The sequence below is a fragment of the Meles meles genome, chromosome 20 (genome assembly GCF_922984935.1).
Source record: "Meles meles chromosome 20, mMelMel3.1 paternal haplotype, whole genome shotgun sequence".
Taxonomy (NCBI): domain Eukaryota; kingdom Metazoa; phylum Chordata; class Mammalia; order Carnivora; family Mustelidae; genus Meles; species Meles meles.
In genome coordinates, this window is record NC_060085.1 from 55930038 (window position 1) to 55957363 (window position 27326).

Consider the following 27326-nt stretch of genomic DNA (forward strand, 5'->3'; position numbering starts at 1 on the left):
AGAAGGAGTTGGAGAGATGTTACCTGACAGCTCTCCAGTTCCCATGTGGCCTGGTCATACATCCTGAGATTCAATTCTGTGAGTATCCTTCCATCAAATCTCCTTTTTCCACTTTAAACAACTCTTGGTGCCAAGCATGCTCCTCCTCTTCCTTGCCTGGAATGCATCCCACACCCAAATACTCACAAAGATCACTCTTACTTCATTTGGGTCTCCCTTTAAACGTCATCTTCACTCTTCCTGGAAGTCTTCCCTGAATGTGCTTAGATAGTAACTCCTGTCACTTTCTATCTCTTTATTTTTCTTTATAGCACTTAACTGCTCTCTTGATATTTTACTTTTGTTTAGATGTTCATTTACTACTTCCAAGAGAAGCTTCATGTGAGCAGAATGTTTATCTCAAAAACCAAGCACAGCACGCTGTAAGCACTCCTTAACTACTTGTTGAATGGATAAATGAGTATTTTTGGAGCACCCAGAAGTCCATCAATGAACAACTACAATTCACTTTACTAGTAGTACCTTCCCTGACATCCAGTTAAATACAGCAAATACTCACATGCATTTACCATCTCTATTCCTTTACCAAATCACTTTTAAGTATAAATAAGGGATTAAAAAAAACCGTACAGACTCACAAGGACAAAAAGGATAGTCAAGAAGGTGACAGTGGATCACAAATACTAACAAACTTCAGGAAGATGGAAAGTAGAAGGTGGAATGGAAACCAACTCAGTGAGAGGAGGAAGACTTGGTGTGATATTGTCATTTCTTCCATCTTGGGTCTCTGAGCCTTTCGTAGAACTTCCAGTAGCACTATGTTGGGATAGAGCATCTGGAGGGAGCCCAATAACATGATCAACAAAGGGACTGATCCCAGGACCCCAGGATCACGACCTGAGCTGAAGGTAGATGCTTAACCTACTAAGCCACCCAGGGGCCCCATATTTTGTATGTTTTATGTATTATATGGGTGCCTGGGTGGCTCAGTCTGAAGGCGTCTACCTTCAGCTCGTGAGCCTTCAGCTCAGGTCATAGTCCTGGGGTCCTGGGATAGAGCCCCGCGTTGGGCTCCCGGCTCCATGGGAGGCCTGCTTCTCCCTCCACTCTCCCCCACTTGTACCCCCTCCCCACTGTCTCTGTCAGATAAATAAATAAAATCTTAAAAAAAAAAGCTAGGAAAAAGAACATGTTATTAAGAAAATCGTACGGGAGGGGGTGACTTGCTGGTTCAGTTGGCAGAGCATGCAACTCTTGATCTTGGAGTTGGAAATTTGAGCCTTACATTGCTCATTATTTTAAAATAATTATTTTAATAATAAAATAGTAATTTAAAAAGTAAAATATTTTAATAATAAAATAATTTTTAAAGTAAAATTATTTTAAAAGCACAAAATATTTTTAAAAATCAGAGAAAATACATTTACAGTACTGTATTTACTGAAAATATAAGTGGACCTAAGCAGTTCAAACCCATGTTGTTCAAGGGTCAACTGTGTAAGATCTAAAAAGAACTCACCTCTGAGGCACCCCTTCCTAGGAAGCTACTGAAGATGTAACTTCCTTTTTTTTTTTTTAAGATTTTATTTATTTTACAGAGAGAGAGAGAGAGAGATCACAAGTAGGCAGAGAGGCAGGCAGAGAGAGAGGAGGAAGCAGGTTCCCACCAAGCAGAGAGCCCAATGTGGGGCTCGATCCCAGGACCCTGAGATCATGACCTGAGCTGAAGACAGACGCTTAACCCACTAAGCCACCCAGGCGCCCCCACTTTTTTTTTTTTTTTAAGAAAAAAGGAAACAAAGACTCCAAAATGAGAAAGAAGTCAAGAATGACACTGTGCAGTAGGCCCGAAAAGCAATCAGTAAAGCCTAGAGCAAGAGGTCAGAGGGCTTTAGAAGGAATGCTTTCATGAAAAAAACAAAAAACAAAACAAAACAAAAAAACAGAGGAAACTGAAAATTCCTCTGACATATTTGTATGGAAAATAGGGTTTTACAATTTACTGGAGACATTAGTAAGTATTTGTACTAAGTGTCATAACTGGGTAACAGAACATTAATTAATGCAAAGAGGATGTAACTTAATGGAAAAATGAAGGGAGGAGAGATGGGAATGGGAGGTGCTGAGTGAAAACTAAAATTTCTTCATCCATAATAGTAAGTCAAAAAATATCTAATTCTGGGAATGAAACTATAAACATTACTACTGATTTTGCAGAAATAAAACAGATTGTAAATGAGTACTATGAATAACTGCATGCCAACAAACTGGGTAACCTGGATGAAATGGACAAATTTCTACAACCATACAACCCTATCAACTTCGAATCATGAAGAAACAGAAAATCTGAACAGACCTACAACTAATGAGAAGAATGCATCATTAGGGGTGCCTGGGTGGCTCAGTGGGTTAAGCTTCTGCCTTCAGCTCCGGTCATGATTTCTGGGTCCCAGGATAGAGCCCCATATTGGGCTCCCTGCTCAGCAGGGAGCCTGCTTCCCCCTCTCTCTCTGCCTGCCTACTTGTGATCTCTCTCCCTCTGTGTGTCAAATAAATAAAATCCTAGAAAAAAAAAAAAAAAGAATGAATCATTCAATACCCTTCTCGAAAAATAAATTAAAAAAAATAAGTAAATAAGTAAAATAAAATAAGTAAATAAAATAAGTAAAATAAAAAAGTAAATAAGTAAGTAAGTAAAATAAAAAATGTAAAATAAATAAGTAAAATAAAAAAGCCCTGGGCCAATCCTGGTGAATTCTAGCAAACATCTGAAGTAGAATTATCAACAATCCTTCTCAAAGTCTTCCCAAAAAATGAAGAGGAAGGAATACTCCCAAACTCATTCTATGAGGCTAGCATAACACTACAAGAAAAGAAAACTACAGCCTAGTATTGCTTATCAATACCAATGCAAAATTCCTCAACAAAACAGTAGCAAACAGGTATCAGCAGCATGATAAAAATACTGCACATCATGATCAAATGATATTTATTCCTGCAATGCAAAAATGGTCTGACATACAAAAATCGATCAATGCAATATACTGCATTAACAGAAAGAAAGGGAAAAAACACAAGATAATCTCAATGAATGGAAAAAAAGCATTTGACAAAATTCAACATTTCTTCACAATAAAAACATTCAGCAAAGCAGGAACAGAAGGAAACCATCTTAACATAATAAAGGTCAAATGTAAAGGGAAAAAAAAAACCCACAGCTAATATAATATTCTGTGATGAAACACTGAAAAATTTTCCTATAAGGTCAAGAAGACAAGCATGCCTCCCCTCACTTCTACTAAATTATACTGGAAGTTCTGGCCAGAGCAGTTAGGCAAGAAAAATAAATACAAGGCACTCATATTGGAAAAAAATAAGTAAAATTATCTCTAGTCACAGATAGTATGACCTTCCATACAGAAAATCCTAATGATTACACACAGAGTTAGAATAAACAATTCATTAAAATTGCAGGATACAAATCAACACATAAAAATCAGTTGCATTTCTATACACTGACAGTGAACATGATAAAAGCAACTTAAGAAAACAATTCCATTGACAATAGCACAAAAAGAATAAAATGCTTAAAAATAAACTCACCCCCCCAAAATAAAAAAAATAAACTTACCCAAAGGAAGTAAATGACTTAAACACTGAAGACTACAAAATACAGTTGAAAGAAATTAAGACATAATAAATGGAAGACATACTATGTTCATGTATTGGAAGATTTAATATTTTTAAGATTACAATACTACCCAAAGCCATCTACAGATTCAATGTAATCCCTAGGGATTCAAATCCCAGTTATGTTCTTTATGGAAATCGAAAAACCCACCCTAACTTTCACATGAAATGTCAAGGGACACAAATAGCTAAAACAATCTCAAAAAATTATAACAAAGATTGATATCTCACACTTCCTGATTTCAAAACTTTTTTTTTAAATATTTTATTTATTTGACAGAGAGAAATCACAACTAGGCAGAGAGGCAGGCAGAGAGAGAGGAGGAAGCAGACTCCCCGCGGAGCAGAGAGCCCGATGTGGGGCTCCATCCCAGGACCCTGGGATCATGACCTGAGCCGAAGGCAGAGGCTTTAACCCACTGAGCCACCCAGGCGCCCCCCTGATTTCAAAACTTACCGCAAAGCTACATTAATCAAACCTGTATGGCAGTGGGATAAAAACAAACATACACACTAGTGTAACAGAACAGAGAGTTCAGAACCTTGAGGATATTATTCTAAAACTAAGCCAGTCACAAAAAGATAAGTTATGATTCCACTTATGTGAAGAATAAAAAGTAGTCAGATTCACAGAAAGAATGATGGTTGCCAGGGGCTGGGATGAAGGGAAAATGGGTAGTTGTTTAGTGGATATAGAGCTTAAGTTTTACAAAATAAAAAAGCTGTGGAGATCCACTGCACAACAATGTGAATATACTTAACCCTACTATGTATACTTAAAAATGGTTAAGATGATAAATTTTGTTATATGGTTTTTACCATAATTAAAAAAACCAGAGAAACCAGAAATAAATTCTTGTGTTTATGTCAAATGATTTTCAAAAAGGATGCTAAGACCATTCAACGGGAGAAAGGACACTTTTTTCAACAAATGGTGCCAAGAAAACTGGATATCCGCATGCAAAAAAATGAAGTTGGCCCATTATGCTGTTCCATACACAAATGGATCATAAACCTAAACATAAGAGCCCAAACAATGAAACTCTAGGAAATATAGAGGAAAAGCACAACATTGAATTTGGCAATGATTTCATGCATACAACACCAAAGGCACAGGTAACAAAAGAAGAAAATGAATAAACTGAACTTCATCAAAACTAAAAACTTTTTTTGCTTCAAAGGGCACTACCAAGACAGTGAAAACACAATCCATGAAATGGGAGAAAATATCTGTAAAGCTTATCTCTGATGAGCTTTATTATCCAGACTGTGTAAAGAACTCCTACAACTTGGTAAGACTAAAACACCTCAATTAAAAAATGGGCAAAGGTTGTGAATAAAGAAGATCTCTAAAGTTGATATACGAATGGACCAATAAGCACATGAAAAACTGTTCAACATCACTGATTATTTGGGAAGTGTAAATCAAAGCCAAAATGAAAAATCATTTCATACTCATTAGAGTGGCAATTATAGAAAAGAAAGCAGAAAATAACAAGTGTTTGGGAGAATGGGGAAAAACTGGAACTCTTGTGCACTGCTGATAGAAATACAAAACGGTGCCACTGCTAAGGAAAATAGTATGGTGGTTCTCCAACAAATTAAATATAGAATTACCATAGGATCCAGCAATTCCACTTGTGGGTATAAACCCCCAAAACTGAAATCATATATTTGAAGAGGTATTTGTACTCCCATATTCGTAGCTGAATTTTTCATAGTAGCCTAGAGGCCATGGATGGATAAATTGATAAACAAAATGTACCATACACACAATGGAATATTTTTTAGCCTTTTTTTTAAAAAAAAGGAAGATAATTTTTTTTAAAGTAAGCTCTATGTGCAATATGGGGCTTGAACTCACAGTCCTGAGATTAAGAGATGCATGTTCTCCCGGCTGCGCCAGTTAGTCATCCTTAAAAAGGAGGAAAATTCTATTATATGTAGAGCATGAATGAACCTTGAGGATATTATACTAAATGAAATAAGCCTATCAAAAAGGACAGATATTATGAGATTCCACTTATATGAATGGTGGTGATGGCTGTTGAAAAATGTGAATGTGAACTTGATCTCACAGAACCAGACACTTAAAAATGGTTATAATGGTGAATTTGGTATTTTACTACAAGACACAACACAACACTCCTTCCCCCCAAAAAGACAACGTCTAACACTGATTTTAAAAAACAAAAAAGGGAGGGGAAGGTTATTTTTAGAAATAAGGAGTTAAATACCACAAGAAATCAAATCTAGAGAGGGAGACTTGGGGATAAGGAAGGGGTAGGGGTGGTTCAGGAGCCTGCTGTTTCCTATTTCAAGCTGAACGTAGTACTGGCCAATTTTCAAATCTCTGTATATGTACTACACTTTGACAAGAAAATTTTTTGTATGAGGGCAGAATAACAGAATTTAATGTAATGAGTTGGTCTCCTGAGGACACTGGAAACCTGAAACCTGAGCAATGACTTTGCTTTTTTCCACTTGAGAATATAGTTTTGCCAATACAGAGTTTTAGAGTTTTGTTCAAGAACCGGGAGAGCTGTATGTTTTTAAACATTCCCTTACATGGAAGAGTTGTTTTCTCCAATGGTGATGCAAGCCCTGCTGATAAAAAGAATAATGGGGTCGTAAGAATTTGGCTATTTTTTCTGTGGTGACTGGATCTTCCTATTCAAAGAGCATCTCATGGCTAAGAGCCCCTTAGCCCAGGGCCCAAGAAAAGGTTTTGCCAAGACCTGTGACGCCACCTCCCTCCCACTGTGTAAATACACACTTAACTTACAGTTTGGGTGCATGAATAGTCTCTTTCTGCCAACCAGTAAGTAACTCAAAAAGTTCCAATGAGTTAACTCTTAAATTTCTCAATGAAAACATTGAGTTAAAAAGTATCTTTATTTCATGTAGGCAATATGAAGAAACACTAAGTCTGGGTGTTTGTGTGTTTTATTATTTCCAGCTATAGAGGGAAATAAAAGCTTAAAAAATAGTGAGGCCCTTTCAAAAATCCGTTTATTTCACAAATGAAAAGCAAGACTAATGCTACTATTAGGTATGATTCAATCTTCCACTGCTACAGCTACAGATTCTCAACTAATACTTTTTTTTTTTTTAAGATTTTATTTATTTATTTGACAGACAGAGATCACAAGCAGGCAGAGAGAGAAAGGGAAGCAAGCTCCCCGCTGAGCAGAGACCCTGATGCAGGGCTCGATCCCAGGACCCTGGGATCATGACCTGAGCCGAAGGCAGAGGCTTTAACCCACTGAGCCACCAGGTGCCCCTCAACTAATACTTTTTAAAAAATTAACCATATTGGGGCCATCTGGATGACTTGGTTAAGTGTTTGACTCTTGATTTCAGCTCAGGTCATAATCCCAGGGTTGTGGGATCAGGTCCCCAAGTTGGGCTCTGTGCTCAGCGTGGAGTCTGCTTGTCCCTCTTCCTCTGCTCATCCCCTCCACTTGCACTCTATCTCTAAAATAAGTAAATAAATCTTTAAAAAAAAATTAACCATATTATCCTTTATCAAGTTTCACAGTCAACTCCATAGCACAAAGATTCTGCAGAAGCTCGAATTTAGTCATGCTTCTGACACTCTGACCATGGAAAGAATCAATAATTTGTTGAATTGTTTAAATAACAGTGTTACAATTAAAACTTGGAAAATGAAGTTTGTATAAAGAAAATCGTCCATAACCTATAAAACTAAAAACACTGTTAGTATTTAGGATATTTTAAAAACTGAACTTACTAGATAGTGATTAAAGGCCTGGATTCTGATGTCAAGTCACGTAAGAGTTTGAAACCTGGCAAAGTAATCTCATTTCTCTACCTCTCAGTTTCCTTTTAGAGTGGGGAAAGTAATATTTTCTTTGTAGAGTAATGGAAGTAGTAAATGAGATGATAAGCTTAGCATGATACCTGGCACACTGTATTACATACTAGATGGTATACAGCTATAAATATTTGGTATAAACACTTAAAACTGGAATCCACCTGTATATATGGTTGTTTTCTAATGCATACTTTATTGTATATGTAAATCATCTTTTAATATTTTGGAAAGTATGTGATTCTAATTAATAAGTGTAAGTTATCACAAATCCTCTTAGGTTTCTGTCCCCCCATTTCTTTTAATTCTTTTATCTTGGAAAATACTTTTTAATTTTGGCAGTGGCATCTGGCTGCTTATGTACTACTTTTGTTTTAAGATTTTATTTATTTATTTGACAGAGAGAGATCACAAGCAGACAGAGAGGCAGGCAGAGAGAGAGGGAAGCAGACTCCCTGCCAAGCAGAGAGCCCGATGCAGGGCTCAATCCCAGCTGAAGGCAGAGGCCCAACCCACTGAGCCACCCAGGCACCGCATTTTGGCTATTTTTAATAATGCTGCTATAAATACTTGTGTATAAGTTTTTGTGTGGACATGTTCTTGTTTCTCTTGTGTATACAGCTGACCCTTGAACAACACAGGTTCGAACTGCATGGTTCACTAATGCACAGATTTTTTCCCCACACTTTGGCAAATTTTTTGGAGATCTGTGACAATTTGAAAAAAACTCGCAGATGAAATGAATAGTCTAGAAATAAAAAAAAAGAAAAAGTCAGGTACTATTGTAAATATATGGTATTTTATACATGTAACATAAAAATATATTAATTGACTGTGTTGTTGGTAAGGCTTCCTTCTGGTCAAGGCTATTGTAGTAGTTAAGTTCCAGGGAGTCAAACTTATACACAGATTTTTGGTTGTGCAGTGGCTGGCACCCCAACTCTAGTGCTGTTCAAGGGTCAACAGTATACCTAAGGATGGAACTGCTGGGTCATGTGGTAACTCTAAGTTTAACTTTTTGAGGAACTGCCAGACTGTTTTCCAAAGTGGCTACACCATTTCACATTCCCATCAGGAATGCAGGAAGTTTCTAATTTTTCCACCTCTTCAGCAGCACTTGTTATCTGACTTTTTATTTCTAGTCATTCTAGTGGATGCAAAATGGCATCGCATTAGGGTTTACTTAGAGTGGGAATTAGTGAATGGACAATACAAAAACAATTAAAAAAAAAAAATCAATGAAACCAAAAGGTAGTTCTTTGAAAAGATCAACAAATTGACCTACCTTAAGCTAGACTGATCAAGAGAGAGAAAGATTTAAAGTTACTAGAATCACAAATGAATGAAAAGAAATTGCTACTGAATTTAGAGAAATAAAAAGGATTATAAAGGAATACTGTAAACAATTATATGCCAACATATTAGATAAGTTAGATAAAATGGATAAAATTCTCAAAAAAGCACAAACTACAGAAACTGACTTGAGAAGAAACAGTATGAGCAGACTTAAAACAAATGAAAAAGACTGAATTAGTAACCAAAAAATTACCTGCAAAAAACCCCTCAACCCCAGATGGTTTCACTGCTGAACTCTACCAGACATTCAAAAAAGAATTAACACTAATTCATCATAAACAATTTCAAAAAACAAAAACAAACAAACAAAAAAAACCCAATTTCAAAAAACAGAGAGGTCACACAGTTTTTAGGTGCAGCACCAGGATTCAAATCTAGGCCATCTGACTCTACAGTCTACCGTCTTGACCACTATATTAAACTGTCTCTGAATAACTGAATAAATCTGAGAACATTGTAAGCCATCAGGTTGTTTCTTTGTATTATCCAACTTCTGTAGTTTACCTTGGTATTTAGGACTTATCTGGTCTAGATAGAAAAAGGTTGATCTGGGACCTGAGAGAAAATAATTTACATGATTGACAATGTTGCTGTATCTCACTCATGGAGCAAAAGCATGGCACCTATTAAACCTCTTCATACATTTTTATTTCAATGACTTCTCACACCAATGCCATGAAATAGGTACTATTATTACTCTCATTTTCTAGATGAGGAAACTGAGGAGCAAGGTGGTCACCCAGATAGCAAATGGCAGGGCCTGAATTTAAATCCCAATCTGTCTGGTCTTGCCGATCTTCTTTTCTACTATGGAAAGCCTTTCCTTTTCTATTCACTTCTATTATCATGGCCAGTATCGTGCTTGAACCACCTTTGATAGAGAGCTCTTGGTAAGCAGAAACCCTGACCTATTATTTACCTGTGTGGCCTGGCTGGCCGGAAGGCAGAGAAGGGGTGTGCCCCCTCACTGTCTGCTGACTGAACAAACAACTATCCAAAAGTGATTATTAATAACTCCTCAATTTAAATACTTCAGCATTGAAATGATGAACTGTAGGTTCTCTTACTCTTTTATTTATTTATTTTTAAAGATTTTATTTATTTGACAGAGAGAGAGAGAGATCACAAATAGGCAGAGAGGCAGGTGGGGCAGGGCGGGGCAGGGGTGGCGGGAGCAGGCTCCCTGCGGAGCAGAGAGCCTGATGTGGGGCTCCATCCCAGGATCCTGAGATCACGACCTGAGCTGAAGGCAGAGGCTAGACCCACTGAGCCACCCGGCGCCCTTCTCTTACTCTTTTAGCTCATCTAATATTATATAGTTATTATATGTACTTTAAAGTTATTAAACTCAAAATTTCAAAAAACAATTTCAAAGAACACACACATACACACTTATCCCTTGAACTAAAAGCAAGGAAATCTAGGGAATACTTTAAATAAGATTGCTTTTGTACTCCAAACTAAGAATGCCTTCTATTATTTAAGAAGTCTCCTAAAAATGCACTTTTTTTTGTCATGGGAAACAGTAGTTACACTAAGTTAATATACGAAATTCCATTTCCTGAAGAAAATAAGATATTTGACAGAACATTTTAGCTAGCAAATTTTCTGTCTACATACACAAAACTTAGATTAGCCTATAAACTGCTATGGGTTACTACTTTAAGTTACTATACTAATCTCTTCCCCTAGAGAATTAACGTAAACCTCTTCAAGCAGTGATCCAACATCAGTCTCCAAGTCAGCTTCAGCCGGAAACTGTATCAAATGCACAACAACCCTAACTTTGAAAAACCAACAATGATTTCCAAGATAATTATTCCTACCACAAACTAAAGCAACAAAGAAACACAAGCACTTTAAACTTAATACTTTCACAGCTCTGATAATGCTTTCAAAAATGCAATATTAAAAAATTTATGAAATCTACCTTTCATCTTCAGTTAATATTAATCGCTATTTGCTGGGGGAAGGTGATTAAACTATTGCCTTAAAGTTAATGGTTGATCCAAAATTTGGAAAATCTGCTCACCATTTTTATTGGTTTAAACTGGCATGTGTGTTCTTACTTTATCTTTTGAAATTCTTTCTTTAAATGCTCTTTCTTTTTTTCCTTGGTAAATTTGCATCTTTGCCTTAAAAATATGAGTATTGGTTCAAAAGTGCAAGTGTGAATCCTTTTAATGGTTCCTGGTTACAGTAGGATGCATGATACTGGAGGAACTTTGGAAGAAGTGGAACAGAACTAGGTCAGTGTACCCTTGGCCAATTATTTCTGTCTTTGCCCCTTGGTTTCCTCACCTATAAAACTGTAATAATGATCATACCAACTTTAAATGGATGTCGTGAGGACTAAAGCCCTTGCATAGGCCTGATACAGAGTGAAAAGATCTGGCTCTACTTCCCTTCTTTAAACCCAAAGATGCCTGAACACACCAGCTATTTCATGCCTCTGTCCTGACCTTACATAGGTTTCTGACTTAGGGTGCCCTTGCCAGCATCAGCTGTAGAGTTCCTTACCCCACTTCTTTTGGTTCTGACAAATGCTTGTTATTCAAAACGCTCTCCAGGATAATCATGTTCCTCACATGGAGTTAAACTTCTCATCTTGCTTTATAATTACTCCTTAACCAGTCTCTGAGGCCACTAAAGGAGGTCCAATGGCTCATTTACCTCTAGATTTCTCAGTACCTGCCCAAATCCTCTATACCACAGTATTAACAAAGTATCAAGTGTGCAAGAAACTAAGAGCCTTGGAGTTAAAACTATAATCACAGGTTTGACAGGCATTGGATTCTTTCAGTTTCAGATTTAAGGTGAGTTTTTTTAAAAGTCATGCAGCTAGGCCACCCTACTCATGTCAAGAAACACTAAGAGTAAATGTTCTCGTCATTTTTAATTTTTTCTTCCATTGCAGCATCCTGCTTTGGACTTGGGTCATATACTGACTTCATTGGGACTATTTTCAAACAACAGAGCACACTGATGTATTTTTCCTTTCAAAAGTAAGGATGCCAGCTATTGTGCTAGCCCATCACTCACCTCAGCCACCTGCTGGGTCCCCACTCTGTGCTGAACCAGCCCCTCCATATTTGTAGCCATGGTGAAGCAAGATCATTAGAGAACCTGTTTGGAAAGATGCAGCAACTTCTATCAGGTGGGGAGAAACCAGGCTACTTGAAAAAAAAATCAGAAATCAAAATTCATCTTTGGTGCTATCTTGTGCAGATTCTGCCCTCTACAGAAGACACAGCTACAAGGCTAAGCATATCTGGATATGCTGCACCAGCTTCTTCAATCACAGGTACCAAAATTAATTAGCAGAAACATTTCAATTTGGAAACAAGACTTCTCCTGGTAAACACAGACAAAGATGAATTCGGAACTTCAATTATCAGGTCTCTTGGGTTGTAACAGCTTGGTTCACCCCTCAGGGAGGTGGGAATCATACTTTTTTGGGTATGGGTTCTCTGTCACAGCATGCTGAAAAAGAAGGTGGCTATCTGAAAAAGGTGTGAGATCAAAGTTAGATTCAGAGCACGAGATTGCTATCAACAACTATACTTCTGTTACCGTAAAGTGGCAATGTGAGAAGCAAAACCCTGTCCAGATGCTAACACACCTCACTCAGAGGTTGAAAGGCAAACACCAGGACTAAACAAGAAAAGAAGTAAGAAGACTCCATTACTAAAGTGCTAAAATGTGGGCTATAAATGTGATGCCCATAAGTTAATTTTTATTTTAAAGTCCTCATAAAATTAGAAAACCAGATAGTTCAGCTTTCTATTCACAGGAAAAAAATAGTGCCACCATCTGTAAAAATTATGAAAAATCATCCCCAAACCAGGAATTGTGCTAGCCTGGGGAGGATCCCCTGAATGCAAGCACTGTTAATGCAACAGACCCCTCGTCTCTTCAGGTCTAAAGACACAGCTCCACTGAACAGACCCTAACCCCCTTCCAATAACTCTTCCACAAAGAATCCAGGATAAAGAGATTCCACTTTGGACCTAATTCCTGGACAAATCAGAAAGACTTGATTAGTGATGGCACTGGTCCCATGTGAATACAAGAAAAAAAGTATAATGTATTTCTAGCAATACATATAAAAACTATACACTACTACACAAATGCATATACAGTTTATTTGCTTGGCCCTCCCTCTACCATAAACTAGACTATGCAATTTTACAAAACACTTTCCTGTAGTTCTTACCTCAAGTAAGTATTATACTTGTAAGTTCTGGTCTCTGAAACTCTTTTACTCTCTGGTAACTTTCCAATGATTCTATCTACTATTAAATAGCCATATCTATTAACACAATTCCCCTTCAGATTATTTTATTGCCAAAATAGCAATGAGGGAGAAATGGAGGCATGAAAACTATGACTGACAAATATAAAAGAACTGGACCCTACCTCCAAGAGCCAAAATCCTGTAAGAACAGGTACCTTACCACCTGCTACAATGAAACCAGGTCACCAGTGTCAGTGATTCAGAAAAACACTCTGGTCTTTCTTCCCAGTTAGTTTGGTTCCAACTAACAGAAATGAAAGAAAAAAGCATCATTTCACAGGTACCAGAAAAGTCTATTGACAGTTTTTAAAAACATAATTACTGCATGTTTAAAGTCTAGAGTTCTAATCTTTTTCCTCAAAATAGTAAATAAGTCTCAAAGAAACCAAATGGGTAGATAGCTAGTAGGTGTTTTATATTAAGAAATAAAATCCAAACATGCAGCTGCAACTATTAATTTTACCACTTTTAGGTCCTGTTAGTATTTCTGTTGCTGTTATGAACTGTAGTTTGCTGCAAGAAATGCATGAATTTTAATATTATAGAAATATTCTTAGGGAAATACTGAGTAGTAGAAAAATTAAAAAATGCTAGAAAAGTTTATCTTTCTATTGAGCTTCCTTAAAACAGGCAGTTTGATTCCTTCAGTTTTGAGCTGAAGCAGATTATACAGATGACTCCCTGATAGAGACTTTGTAACTCAGAAAACTTTCTATAATGGCTCCTTTAACATTAAATTTGCAGGACCAATCAGCCTCAGATAAGGCTGAGGGGAGGACTGTCCCAAGATACTGCTAATGATCAATGATTATAGATACCAGGTCAAAGAGAAGTTACCAGCTTAAAAAAGCTAAATATTCTAGATATTCTAAATATTAAGCTAAGTTATCTTCTCCTACCCTGTGGTTCATTTGTTCACCTTCTTTATGGTGTCTTCTGATGAATGGAAGTTCTTAAATTTAATAAGGCTGAATTTATCAACATTTATTTTACAGGTTGTACTTCATTTTATTTATGAAAATTCTATCCTACTCCAGGGTCATAAGTATAATTTTACGTATTTCTTATAAATATTTATGAGCTTTGTCCCTGTCCTTCACATTTAAGGCCTCAATCTATGTGCAAATTGATTCTTGAGTTTGATAAAGAGTAAGAATCTAGTTAATTTTCCTTTTGTGTGGATAGTCAATTTTCCAGCACCATTAACGAACAATCTATCCTTTTCCCTACTAATCTGTAATGCCACTTCTGTCCTATTTCAGGCTTCCCTGTATGGGTGGCTATAATTCTAAGTTCTCCATTCTGTTCCACTACTGTTCTACTTACCTTTCTCTACACCACTACCATTATCTTATTACTGCAGCTTTATAAGAAGTGGTGCTCTCGATTAGGGCAAGTGCCCTCCTGCCCCCCCAGCACCTTGCTCTCTTCTCCACACACCAACTTCCTGGACCATCTCAAGCACTCAAAACCAGAACAGCAACCTTTCTTTACAGATTTGAATTCTTAAAATTCTTGATCTCACTGCTGGTTTTCTCCCTCCAAAGCATGAGGCATCATCAACAGCAACTTTCAAAGCTGCTTAAAAATGAACAAGGAGGAATGTGCACCTTCTGGAAAAACAAGCAGAGACAAAGAGTGAGAATAAGAGTGGGAGAGACAAGATGAAGAGAAACTATGAAAAGTAAGTGCTTTCAATAAAGATTTAAATTCAGCAAGAGCAAGTGAGAGGATTATTTCAGAAAATTATTTTCCATTTCATCACTTTTGAAAATATATTGTCACAAACCATATCCTATCTTCACATATAAATAAAACAGAGGCTTCTTCTAGAATATCAAAATATAAGAAGTAAGATGAAATCCTCAGGCAATGTTAAGAAGTGAGGGAAAACATTTAACTAAAGTGCACCCCAGAAAAAAAAAAAGATAATGTCGGGGTAAGACTCTCACCTGAGAGCTTCTCTTACTGCTACTGCAGCCACAGGCAGTCCTAGAGACAATAAGATCACAGTGAGAAGGAAGGTAAGAGAGTTTTGGAAAGGGTACCGGGCAATAGTTGTCAATTAGGGGGTGTTTCCCTAGAATGAGAAGCTCCAGGAGACAGTCGGTTGTATCTACATGTAGTTCTAAAAACCATATTCACTAGCACAATATAATTTTGCATTTGATCTGAAAAAGAGAACAATCTATTGTTTTGATAGTACAAATTAGACAAAACACTAACGATTCTTGGCTGGTAGAGTCAAAGTAAGTGTGCAGCAATCAGTAAGTGTAATACTGATAGTAACTAACACTTACTGAGTGGTTACTACACTCCAGGCATTGTAGTAATCACTGTGGACAAAACACTAAAGTAGCTCTTGGTACAGAAACCTGAGGTCGTCAAAGGCTGGGACTTTACCCACTCAGCTCCTTAACCCTTGAAGATTGCCCACATGCACAATAGTGCTTCTGAAAAAGAGCCTCATTAGTTGCCAAAAGAGCTTTAAGACCAAGTACCTTAAGTAAAAAAAAAAAAAAGGCTACTACAGAGTATTTTCCTATGGTACAGAGTATTTTCCTATATAATCAAATTCCAGACCACCAAACCTTTGAAAGCAATTTCTGTGAACTAGGCAGTCAATTACTGAGAAGAAGAAGAAAGGAGGAGGAAGAAAAAGGAAGAGAATGAAGAGAAAGTCCTTGTCCCTGAAAAACTTAAGGACCTGTAATAGCTACGCAATGTAAATGCTACAATGAGTGTCCAAAGGAAAAAGCTCCTCTCTCTGCCTGTGGGAGCCAATGACGGTTTCATAGGAGAGGAGCTATTTTAACTAGGTCTTGAAGGAAGAGGAAATTTAGCAAGCAAAGAATGGGATGACAGGGAGAGAGTTCCAGGCAGAAGGGACACCTCAAACAGCAGGTATGAAGAAAAATAGAACAGCAATCAGGTGGGAAACTGCTGGAGAGGTCAGGGGAAGATAGAGGCTGACACTGTTGACAAGAGAGAACTACCAGAGATTTGTCATTCTTCTAACAACAAAAAAACAGAGAACACAATGGTGATTCTGAATCAACTCTTCTGGGTTCACCAAAGTATACAGCTGACCAAATTTTGCAACCAGGGTTTTTTGGTCAGGCAGGGCTACAGACCCCACTGTAGTGAAAACTGGGATCCAACTGGGAACACCTGAATCCCCAGGTCAGTCGCCAGGATAGACCAGCTATGCTCTCCACAGGGGCAGGTTTGGGAGCCAGTGTCTCAAATAACAATAAACAAGTCCTGGGACAAGGAAACTCTGTCTTCACTGAGAGGAATGAGTGAGCTTGCCTTGCCCTTCACAATAACTGATTCACATCATCCATATTTATGTAGTGCATGGCCCATGATTATGTAACATTGAAAACATCTAGTCTTGACATTTCCCATTTAAACAAATATATTGGGTTTTTGAGGCTCTGACACTAAGCTGATCTGACACCATACTGCATGAGGTTACTGGAAGGTTGAAGATCAGATCTTAAATATGTATGTCAAGAGCCTAACACTGAGCCTGGCACATAGCAGACATGCAGTAAATGGTAGCTACTACTGGTATAAGGATATCGGGACACTTTTACTTTCTCAAAGAAATTTGAAAGCAAAAATTCAAACTGTGTAAGCTGTATTATAACTAGGAATAGGTCTCTCATTCTGACATAAGAACCACATGAAATGTGAATATGATCACGCAGCGTTTATAATTCATTGTTAAATTATTCATCTTGGCAAAAATAAAAGGCCTGAATTAGGATAAACCTCACAAATATTTAAAAGTAAGGTAATATGGGCGCCTGGGTGGCTCAGTGGATTAAGCCACTGCCTTCGGCTCAGGTCATGATCTCAGGGTCCTGGGATCGAGCCTGCTTCCTCCTCTCCCTCTGCCTGCCTCTCTGCCTACTTGTGATCTCTCTCTCTGTCAATTAAATAAATAAAATCTTAAAAAAAATAAGGTAATAATTATGAGAGACTATGGACTCTGAAGGGGCGGGGGTGGTGGTGGTGGTGGTGGAGGTTAAGGAACCAGGTGGTGGGTAATAGGGAGGGCACGTACTACATGGAGCACTGGGTGTGGTGCAAAAACAATGAACACTGTTATGCTGAAAATAAATAAAAACAAAACAAAACAAAAAAATAAGGTAATAATTATTTGTAAAATACTACTGGGTATAGACCTTCTTGATAGGTACAAAGTATCTGGTTTAAGTTTTATTATGCTGTGACTGTCAGAAGTCTTTTTGTACTCACTGGAAAATAAAAATTGAAGAATCTGGATTGCCTGAGAATTAAAAAATAAAAATACACAGGTGAAGACTTGAAATCAGGAAATGGAACTCAGGTGGCATACTGAATGTAAGTGTTCATCAATAGAAAACATGCTTACTGGGATGCCTCAAGTTCAGATATGCATTTTTTTTAAAAGATTTATTTATTTGAGAGCAAGAGAGTGAGTGCGTGTGGGGAGGGAGGAGGGCAGAGGTAGAGGGATAGGGTCTTAAGAAGACTCCACAGGGAACCCAACCCTGGCTGGATCTCACAACCGGGAGATCAGGACCTGAGCTGAAACCAAGAATCGGATGCCTAACCACTGCGCCACCCGGAAGCCCCCAGGTATGTATATATCCTTTTATCAGAAATCCTGGCATTATTTATACTCAAAGATTAGTTTCCTGCCACCCATAGGAAACCTTTTTTCTGTGTGATGGGGAGGGGAGGGGAGGTAAGGAGTGAGTGAATAGTGGGGAGGAGAAGTGACTCTCATCTACATGGAGTTCCTATTCTATGGGAGCAGCACTACAATTTTCTGTATGAGACTGTCCCTAAGAAATCATGTACACTGTGGGTGATTTCCCTCTTACCAAGGGCCCAAGTGTAAAGGTTATATGCACTCTTTTTGTTTCTATTAGTCAGAACCATGGATAGAAGGATGGAAGGAAAGCAGGACACATTTCCCTGGGCATCTACTATGTGCCTTACATCAAACTAGGGATCATTTAATCCTTAAAATACCCCCTCCTTCTAAGTATTATTAGCTCCACAAACATAGAAGAAACAGCTCAGAATTTCAACTTGTTTCAAGTCATCTGGTTAGTAAGAGATGACTTAGGAATCTAAGGCCTCTTTGCCTCTAAAATCACAACATTCGATCTATACCACAGTGCCCTTCAAAATAGTTTCCCAGAAAACAGAAGAGGAGAGAAATTTAAAAAGTGACAGGAGACAGTTAATTATCTAAGTGAGCAAACTGTGTTCATCAGTAAGCTAGATCACTTAACTCATTTATACCACTAATCCAAAATATGTGATTTATGTTCAGTATTGCTCAAAGAAATTTCTGACCTAGTCCACTCAGATAGTAAGTAACATGACAGTTCTTTTGGAACTTGAACACACCTTTCCCTTAAAATGTTACCTATCTAATAATCACATTGATTAAAACAATGAGGATAATTTTACCATATTTTTGTAAAGTAAAAATTTTTACTAAAGTACAATATGCAAATAAAAAGTGCACAATTCATAAACCACTCAGTGAATTTCCATCAAGTGAATACACATGTACACACTCAGATCAGAAAACATTACTAGCAGCCCCAAAAGTTTCCTTTGTACTCCCGCATTGTTATTTAGTTCCCTTCTCTCTCCTGACTTCTATTATCATGGATTAGTTTTGCTTGTTTTTGAGCTATAATACATTTTTTGTGTGTCTTCTTTTGCTCATTATTTTTGTGATAAACATCAACAGTTAATGTTTTCATTGTTGTACAGTATTCCAATATATGACTATGCCATAATTTATGTATCCATTCTATAGCTGATGAACATTCAGACTGTTTCTAGTATGGAGCTCTTACAACTAGTGTTCCTATGAACATTCTTGTACATGACTTTTAAGGCAATACTATCTTTCCTTCATTTGAAAATTTTCCTATTTTAAAAAAATTGACTGTCTTTTCCTTCTTCAGAAATGTATTATAAATTTAAAATTTCAAGAATCTGTACTGTACTAAATAAGTCAACACATATACTCTACCTTTTTTTTTTAAAGCAGGCTTCATGCCCAGAGTGGAGATCAATATGGGGCTTGAACTCACAACCCTAAGATCAAGACCTGAGGTGAGACCATGAGTCAGATGCTTAACTGACTGAGCTACCCAGGCACCCCAACAAAGGTATTCTAATTATCAGTCTTTTCAGCCAAAGACTGGCATATACTTTGCAATATGTGCTGCTTTTAACCTTGGTGAAAAGTGATTTTTCAATAATCCCAGGCTATTCACCTAATCAACCTAATAAAAAGATGCATTATTACAGAAGCAATGGAGCAGGAAAGAAAAAGAATGAGGACAACACAAATGGCATTTCTTTTCTTTTATTTATTTATTTTTTTAAAAAGATTTTATTTATTTATTTGACAGAGAGAGAGATCACAAGTAGGCAGAGAGGCAGGCAGAGAGAGAGGAGGAAGCAGGCTCCCTGCGGAGCAGAGAGCCCGATGAGGGGCTCGATCGCAGGACCCTGAGATCATGACCTGAGCCAAAGGCAGCGGCTTAATCCACTGAGCCACCCAGGTGCCCCACAAATGGCATTTCTGAAATGTTTCACAAATAATACAATAATTAGATTCAAGTTCAATAAACACTACCAGGGCAAATGCATCATGAAACCTGCTGGCATTGTGTGACTTCCCAAGAACCATCCAATCTTTGGTGTGTGTCTTTCTCAGCCAAGACCTGCTTGCCACATGAAGGCAGGCCGTTATCAGAGTTCTTGAGGTTGCATGTGTGAGCAGCCAGTGTGAGCAGCCAGGTAAGAAACTATTATTATTTTTTTTTTCTTTCCTTCTTTTTTTTTTTTTCCCCTAGCTTCTATCAACATATGAACAATAAAGGCAAATAAGGTAGGGTGCCTGTGTGGCTCAGTTGAGCATGTGACTCTTGGTTTTGGCTCAGGTCATGATCTCAGGGTCCTGAGATGGAGCCCCATGCAGGGCTTGGTGCTCAGCACAGAGTCTGCTTGTCCCTCTTCCTCTGTTCCTCCCTCTTCCCCTAGGTCACTCATGCCTGTGCACATGTGCAGTCTCTCTAAAATAAATAAACAAAATCTTGAAAAAAAACCAAACAAACCAGGGTGTTTGGGTAGCTCAGTAAGGTAAGCATCTACCTTCAGCCCAGGTCATGATCCCAGGGTTCTGGGTCGAGTCCCACACCTGGCTGCCTGCTTAGAAGGGAGTCTGCTTCTCTCTCAGCCTCTGCCCCCTCCCCCTGCTGGTGCGCACGCGCTTTCTCTCTCTCAGATACATAAATAAAATCTTAAAAAAAAAAAAAAGGGCAAATAAGGTGACTCCAGTAAATCCATGAAACCTTCCAAGTTTGAGTCTGTTTCCACAAGCCTCTCACTTCTCCCACTCACTTTAATTTTCTAGGCCCCAATACCTCTCATACCTCCTACTACTTATCCAAACAGAAGAGAGTGATATCCTTGTTTATGCATGGAACTTTTCTCTGCAACATTAACATTTCCAGGAATCAGAATCTTTGGGGTTACTGTCAACAGTTAAGGACTGAAAGGTTTAACCTATTAAGACTTCAGGCCTCTTATTAGAGTGGAGAAGGGTTTTTTTTTGGGGGGGGGGGTCTCTAAACATCACACTGTGCACCTGAGGTTGCCTTTCATCCTTACAGGGTACCTGGAGTCTAGGGGTGAATCAGAAAGTATAGTTGGGTGTCTGAGCTAGCCTATTCCTTTCCCATCTTAAACAATTCACCTCCCATCCCTCTACTCTAAGATTTCCAGATGCCAGGGGCATGAATCTGCTCATACTGTTATCCTAAAAATGCCCCATGCTAGTGCCTTGATATGGGCTTTCACCTTCTCTGTTCAGTCCCCCATCATCACTATAAGCTATGCTAGCTGAATCGCTGTTCCCAGGTGGTCCTGCCTTTTGGCACAGAGCTGTTTAACTCTCTAGCACTTAGGGCACTGGAGAGAGCATGGGAAGGTGGTGGCAGCAGTGTGACAAGCGATATGGGGAAGGAATGGCAGGATGGGAGGGAATTATCAAATGAATCTCAGCCTCTAGGTGTATTAGGTTGGAGGCAAGTCAAACTCCAATATATAAGGAAGAACTTTTTTTTTTTTTTTTTTTTTAAACTGTGTGTGATGGGAGCACAAATGTATCTATCAGGTTAAAGGTGGTAATCATGCGTGGAAAGAAAAAATCAACACTATTTAAGCTCCTCACAACCAGCAATGAAGTAAAAAGAGATGAACTAACTCTGGCTAGGGAGCTCTGCATCAGATGTGAGGCAGGACTTGATGAGTTTTAAGATGGACTTCTTCACAGTCTTCCTAAGTGGTACTAATTAAAGGGGACCAGTATCTGCTTTAAGAAGTGCTTTGGGACTAAAGGAGCATTTGGCACATAGGTAAGATAACTCAAAGATATAAATTCCAAATGAGAGCCCTCAACAGGTCACACTTAAACAGCTAAATACATGAGGCCAGTGGGTCAGTGCTATGACTGAGGGTGCTGCTCTACAAAGGCCCACCTACCTTGTTCTCTAAGTCATTTGGACAACTGGCCTCTACTCCTGGCCCTGATCTCAGTGTTGGCTCAGCCCTCCCTACATGACAAACCGGGAATGTGTAAGACTCTAACAGGCTACCCACTCAAGGTTCCAGGCACAGATGCTGTACTGTCACTTGACTCCTTGGAAACAAATCTTAAAACTTCCCACAAGTCCTTGTAAAGTAAGGTTATTACACAGGGTTTTTCTTCTTTCTATAAAGGCATGTTCCAACAAAACTTCAAGATCACCATAAATACAACCGTTGAAGGCAATAAATGAATAATTTAATGATTAAAACAACATATACCTTTTTCATTAAACTATCAGCTCTCTGGTTACCCTGAGTAATTAGTTCAAGGAATCAAAAGTGTTGAATTGAATAAGTGATACCAAAAAATCCTTGAACAGGATAGAAAAGGAACATCCAAAAATAAAGAACTAAGTAAAAATGTTACTAGAGTGTCCTATTTACCAGACTTTCCAGTAGAAACTTGACACATAGTTCCCAAAAATCTGCTTAACCTTGGTAAAGCAATTAAAAGGTGATTTCCAGTAACTCCACTGCATGAATCAAATTATTAAGATAAATATTTTAAATTAATGGCTACCGAGACTTTCAACTCCCAACTCTCTGCAAACCCACCAGTCTTTTCTGTTCTTTGATCCTCTGTGATAGAGAAACAAAGACCATCATTTTTAATTTCAAGAAAATCACACAGATGCTTTGTTTCCTCACTGAAAAGAAATGATGTGATAATATTTGGGCTATTTATTAATGAGTTCCATATGAACTAAATTTAACTTACAATTCAATCAACTATTAAATTATCTATTTCTTGTATTAAAAACCCCACAAATCAACATATAAATGCTAAAAAGTGATTAATCTGGTTTCTTTTATTCCTATTTACCTCTCCAGGCAGAGCCACATCTGTGAGGGACCAATTCCCAAATTCATCCAAATACTGGAACAGACATTTTATTGCTGGCAGTGCTATCTGAATTGCCAAGCAAGCCCACATAAAAAGGAACCATTAAAGAGCAGCAACTTAGTTATCAGTAGTATCATAAGTTATTCACTCAACAAACAGTACCAGACACTCTGCGAAGTGCTGGAAATACAATGGTGAGTTAAATGATTCCTGCTCTCACAAAGCTTATAGTATGGTAAGGGGAACAGATATCCATCAACCATATAATGGAGTGTAATTAAAAAGTGAAATAAAGGGGCACCTGGGTGGCTCAGTGGATTAAGCCTTGGCCTTTGGCTCAGGTCATGATCTCAGGGTCCTGGGATCAAGCCCTGCATCTGGCTCTCTGCTCAGTGGGGAGCACTGAGAGAGAGGGCTTTCCCCCCTCTCTCTGACTGCCTCTCTGCCTACTTGTGATCTCTCTCTCTCTCTCTGTCAAATAAATAAATTAATAAATAAAGCAATTATAATTTTTTTTAAAAAAGTGAAATAAAGCTTATAAGGAAAAAGAACACACTGTAAACAAACCGTGGGCATTGGAAAGGGCTTCCCTAAGGAAGTGATGCTTGAGCTGAGAGGTCCAGGACTGGAGTGGGATGGGGGTGAGGGGGTGGTCTGTGGGAGAAATATGTGGGCAGGCATATGAGGATTTCAGGTGAAGAGCACATGAAAGGGCCTGGGGTAAGGGTACCACTGTGTTTAGAGCACAGGGAACTAGGGGTATAAGGATAAGAAAATGGTAGTTTTAGAAAGGTCTTAAAATAGGAAGCAGGCAAATGGCCTCTACTATTACAAGGATTCTAGTGGGGGTTGAACAATATAACGCCTGTAAGGGAATTTTGTACACTATAAAGCACCTTTACTTTCATTAGTAGTATTTACTTCCACTACTTTGTTTTCTAAATAAACTTCTGGCCTGGATGCCAAGTGACAAGCCAAAAGCAGAAGAGCTAAAACTAGAACCTTAATGTTCTAATCCAGTGTTTCGCCCCTTTATCACACTGCCTAAAAATGTCACTGTTCATATCACTTAATTAGTCCAATGTCTTTAACAGACAGCTAGTGCTTCGTAATGACAACTCCAATTATGAGTATGTGTCAGGGAATTTTCTAAGCTCTTTATTTACATTAACTCATTTAATGCTCAATTCTAGAAAGAAGGCTCTATTACTGTCCAGATGAAAACACAGGGCTCAAAAAAGTTAAGAAAATTATTTAAAGTCATATAGCTAGTAAATGTTGACACTGTTAACCACAACACTACTCAGCTGCAGCTTAAACATTTTACGTGTGTGTCTGTACATACGGGGATGGTCAGAGAACAAAACTCACCTGTATATTATAACCACGTTCACATTACTGAGGACATGGATCAGTGTCTTAGTCACCCAGTGCCTGGGGTATTAGTGGGGCTTGGCAAATACTTTATGAACTAAAGATGGATATAAGGGACTAACAAAAGACTTGAATCTAGAAGTAAAGTGATTTTCTGAGGCTTTCCCCCTCAGTCATGTACCCACCAGCAATTCATTGATGGCGGTTATTTTCCTTGTCTACTTTTTTTTTTTTTTTAAAGATTTTATTTATTTATTTGACAGAGAGAGAGATCACAAGCAGGCAGAGAGGCAGGCAGAGAGAGAGGAGGAAGCAGGTTCCCTGCGGAGCAGAGAGCCCAATGCGGGGCTCGATCCCAGGACCCTGAGATCATGACCTGAGTCGAAGGCAGCGGCTTAATCCACTGAGCCACCCAGGCGCCCCTCCTTGTCTACTTTTTTGTTAAATTGAAGAAGATTTATTCTCCACTACCTTTGTCATACTTCACAGACTTTAGCCTGGAGGTAGACTGGGATTACGGAAAAAGGACAATGAACTAGTTCCAACCACTCTCCAGCCACAACTGGCCTGTTCTCAATCACTTCAGACACTTTCCCTCCAGGGCCTTTACACTTGCTGTTTTCTCTTTCCAGAACACCATTCCTTCCTTGGGGTCCTGCGTTCAAACATCACCATCTCATGGAGACCTTCCCGGAACTTCCGATCTAAATTAGTCTCCTTAGGCCTTCTTTAACACATCACTCAGTTTCATTTCCTTTCTTTCATGAAAATGAAAATCATCTTTAATCTTTAATCATCTCTTTAATATCTATTCACCCCAACTCCCACTTCTAGGAGGCAAGGGCTTTGTCTAGGTGGTCCCCTGGATGTATCCTCCAGTGCCCCAAACTAGGTAAATATGCATTTAATCAATGAGAACTACCTCAGATTTACCTCGGTTTTGTCAAGCCCTCAATATCCTTAAGCTTTCCACTCCTAGTGGTTCTACACCCCATTTTCTACAGGAACACCATTTCTACAATGAGATTCACAAAGCAGCCTGGACTCCATTTTCTGAGCAGAGCCCCTAAAACCATCTTGAGAAGGGAGGTCCGGCATGGCAAGAACCACCTCTCTCCCCATTTTACAGTCCAGGAAATTGAGCCTCGGAAGGGATTCACCCGCGGCCATGCCGAAAACACCGGCAGGAGCCCCGAAGGGTGTCCAGGTTCCGAAACGCCCTTCCCACGAGCCAGCGCCGTGGATTCAAGATGCTTCATCACCTTTATTACTATTGTTCTACCGTACTCATTACGGACGCGCTCCAAGCGGAGAGAAGCCACCCGTCCCCATGCCGCGTCCCCGCGCGCCCCAGACTCTTAAGCCAGGCCGCGCCCCCGCGCGCCCCGCCCCCGGCCCCGCCCCCATCGCCCCGGCCTCACGCCGCGCCACGGCCTCTGCTCCCGCCCCGCCAGGGCTCCCGCGTCCCGCGGGGACCGCCCCCTCCGGCTCGAGCCAATCAATAGAGCCTCGGGGGGTGGAGCCAGAGGCACTCGCCCTCCTATCTGGGCGCCGATTGGTCGCGCCAGCCGTCGCTCACGAAGGCGCGCCCCGCACCCGCCTCCCTCCTTTTCCTCCACCCTCCCTTCAGGAAAAAACGACGGTTGGGCCGCGGCGGTCTCCAACGGCAGGCGGGAAGCGGAGGGGCGAGGAGCCGGGGAACTAGGGAAGGAGGGACTGCAGGGAGGAGGAGAATGAAAGGGAGGAGGAGGGGAGCCCAGCCCAGCCGGAGCCATCTCCATCGAGAACAAAATGGCGGCGCTGGCGGAGGGCCAACTGTGAGGCGGGGCTGCGGCCATTCCCCCTCCGCCCCCACCCTCGCGCCGGCCCGGCCGGTCAGGGGGAGCCCGCTCGCTTCGCCCGGCCGCGGGCGGGGAGGGGAGGGGAGCGGCCCGGCCCACTATGCAAAGCGTCCGGCGCCGCCGCCGCCGCCGCCGCCCCGTGGCAAAGGTAAAAGGGTCGGGTTCAGCCGCCGTCGCGGAGGCTCCATGTCCGCGCGCCAGGCCCGCCCCCTCCGCCGCCGGCCCGAGCCCGCCCCGGCCCCTTTTCAATTTTACCTCAGGATTTGGCGCCAAAGCGGCCTCGAAGCAGGTCCCGTGTCTGCGGCGGGCGGCCCCCGACGCGGAGGGCAGGGCGCGGGGAGGCCGGGCTCCCGGCGTTGGCGGATGGCGGGAGCCCCGGGGCCGCGGGCTCGCGGGGCAGCAGGCGAGAGACGAGACGCCGAGGTGGGTGCGGGGGCGGCGGGGGCGGGCCCGGGGGCGCCGCCGGGGTCGCGGGGAAGGGGGGGTTTGTTATTGTTTTTGTCAGTGAAAGGTCAGAGTTCGTGACCCCGGTGCCGCCGCCGCCGCCGCCCGCGCGCTGGTAGGAGGAGGGCGAATGTTCTTCTTCCTCTTCCCAGCGCCAGCCTCGCCGCGGCCGCGGGGGGCGGGCGAGCACGCGATTGGCTGAGGCGCGCGCGCGCACCGGAACGCTGCGGCCGGCGCTGGTCCATCCGGCCCCTTCGCGGCCCGCGGGCCCGGCGGCGAGCGGGCGGGAGCTGTGTCGGCGCTGCGGCCCGGGGAGCCTCCGCCCCGGATTGGGCTGGCGCAGCCGCTAGGCGAAAATGAAATTTCAGTGCCGCGGACGCGTCTGTTTTCAGGGCAAAGGATCGGTTGGTCGTCTTAAAATTGGGAACGCGGGGCACCGTTATTCGGGTGCAAGCCTGCGAGCTTCTCCAGGCTAGGAGGTTACTGTGTTCTCCCGGTGATAGCCTCCGTCCCGGCCTTCCGCTGAGCTGAAGCCTCTGTGTTTGTTGATTGAAGAAGCAGTCTCCCAGCAGAGGCCCTGTAGGTTGAGTGGGTGGTTTATTGGTGGGTATTGAATTGTTTGTGCCCTACTGTTTACGGATGTTTTAAAATTAGGTTTTAAAGGTCGTCAGGTTCCGGCAGTATTAGGTAAAGTATTAAAATCGTCCAAAATCTGTTATTTATGGTCTGCAAGTGAACACGTGACCCAAATCTTAAGTCCTCCTTTCCCCGTTGTTTGGAACAGTGATACATAAGTGTGTGTAAAACGACTCTTCAAAATTGCTTAAATACGTAAAGAAAATCGCTTCCCTTGGTCTTAGGGATTTGGGGCTGTAGGTTTTCTTTAGATATTTCTTTTTTAAGTCTTGGTTTTGACTTGCTTGGGAGGTGTGGATCACTTACTTATCTTAGATGCCCTGAAAT

General features: G+C 40.5%; 1 protein-coding gene and 1 long non-coding RNA gene across 4 annotated transcripts in view; one reads left to right on the top strand and one right to left on the bottom strand.

Annotated features, from left to right (window-relative positions):
- The window catches only part of NR2C2 (nuclear receptor subfamily 2 group C member 2), an 84639-nt gene extending 58330 nt beyond the window's left edge, over positions 1-26309 (bottom strand). Inside the window, exons 1-2 of one of the 3 annotated variants that reach the window (XM_045990353.1) lie at positions 26175-26309; positions 11924-12007 (exon numbers count right to left, since the gene is read on the bottom strand). In XM_045990353.1, coding sequence (XP_045846309.1) covers positions 11924-11983 — 60 coding nt within the window. In that variant the 5' untranslated portion in view covers positions 11984-12007; positions 26175-26309. Of the gene's footprint in view, positions 1-11923; positions 12008-15130; positions 15146-26174 lie in introns of those variants that run through there. The other 2 variants (XM_045990354.1, XM_045990355.1) reach the window with 2 other exon arrangements.
- LOC123932349 overlaps positions 26223-27326 on the top strand; it is a 28488-nt gene continuing 27384 nt past the window's right edge. The window contains exon 1 of the long non-coding RNA XR_006816429.1: positions 26223-26342. This is a non-coding gene — a long non-coding RNA (uncharacterized LOC123932349). The remainder of the gene's footprint in view (positions 26343-27326) is intronic.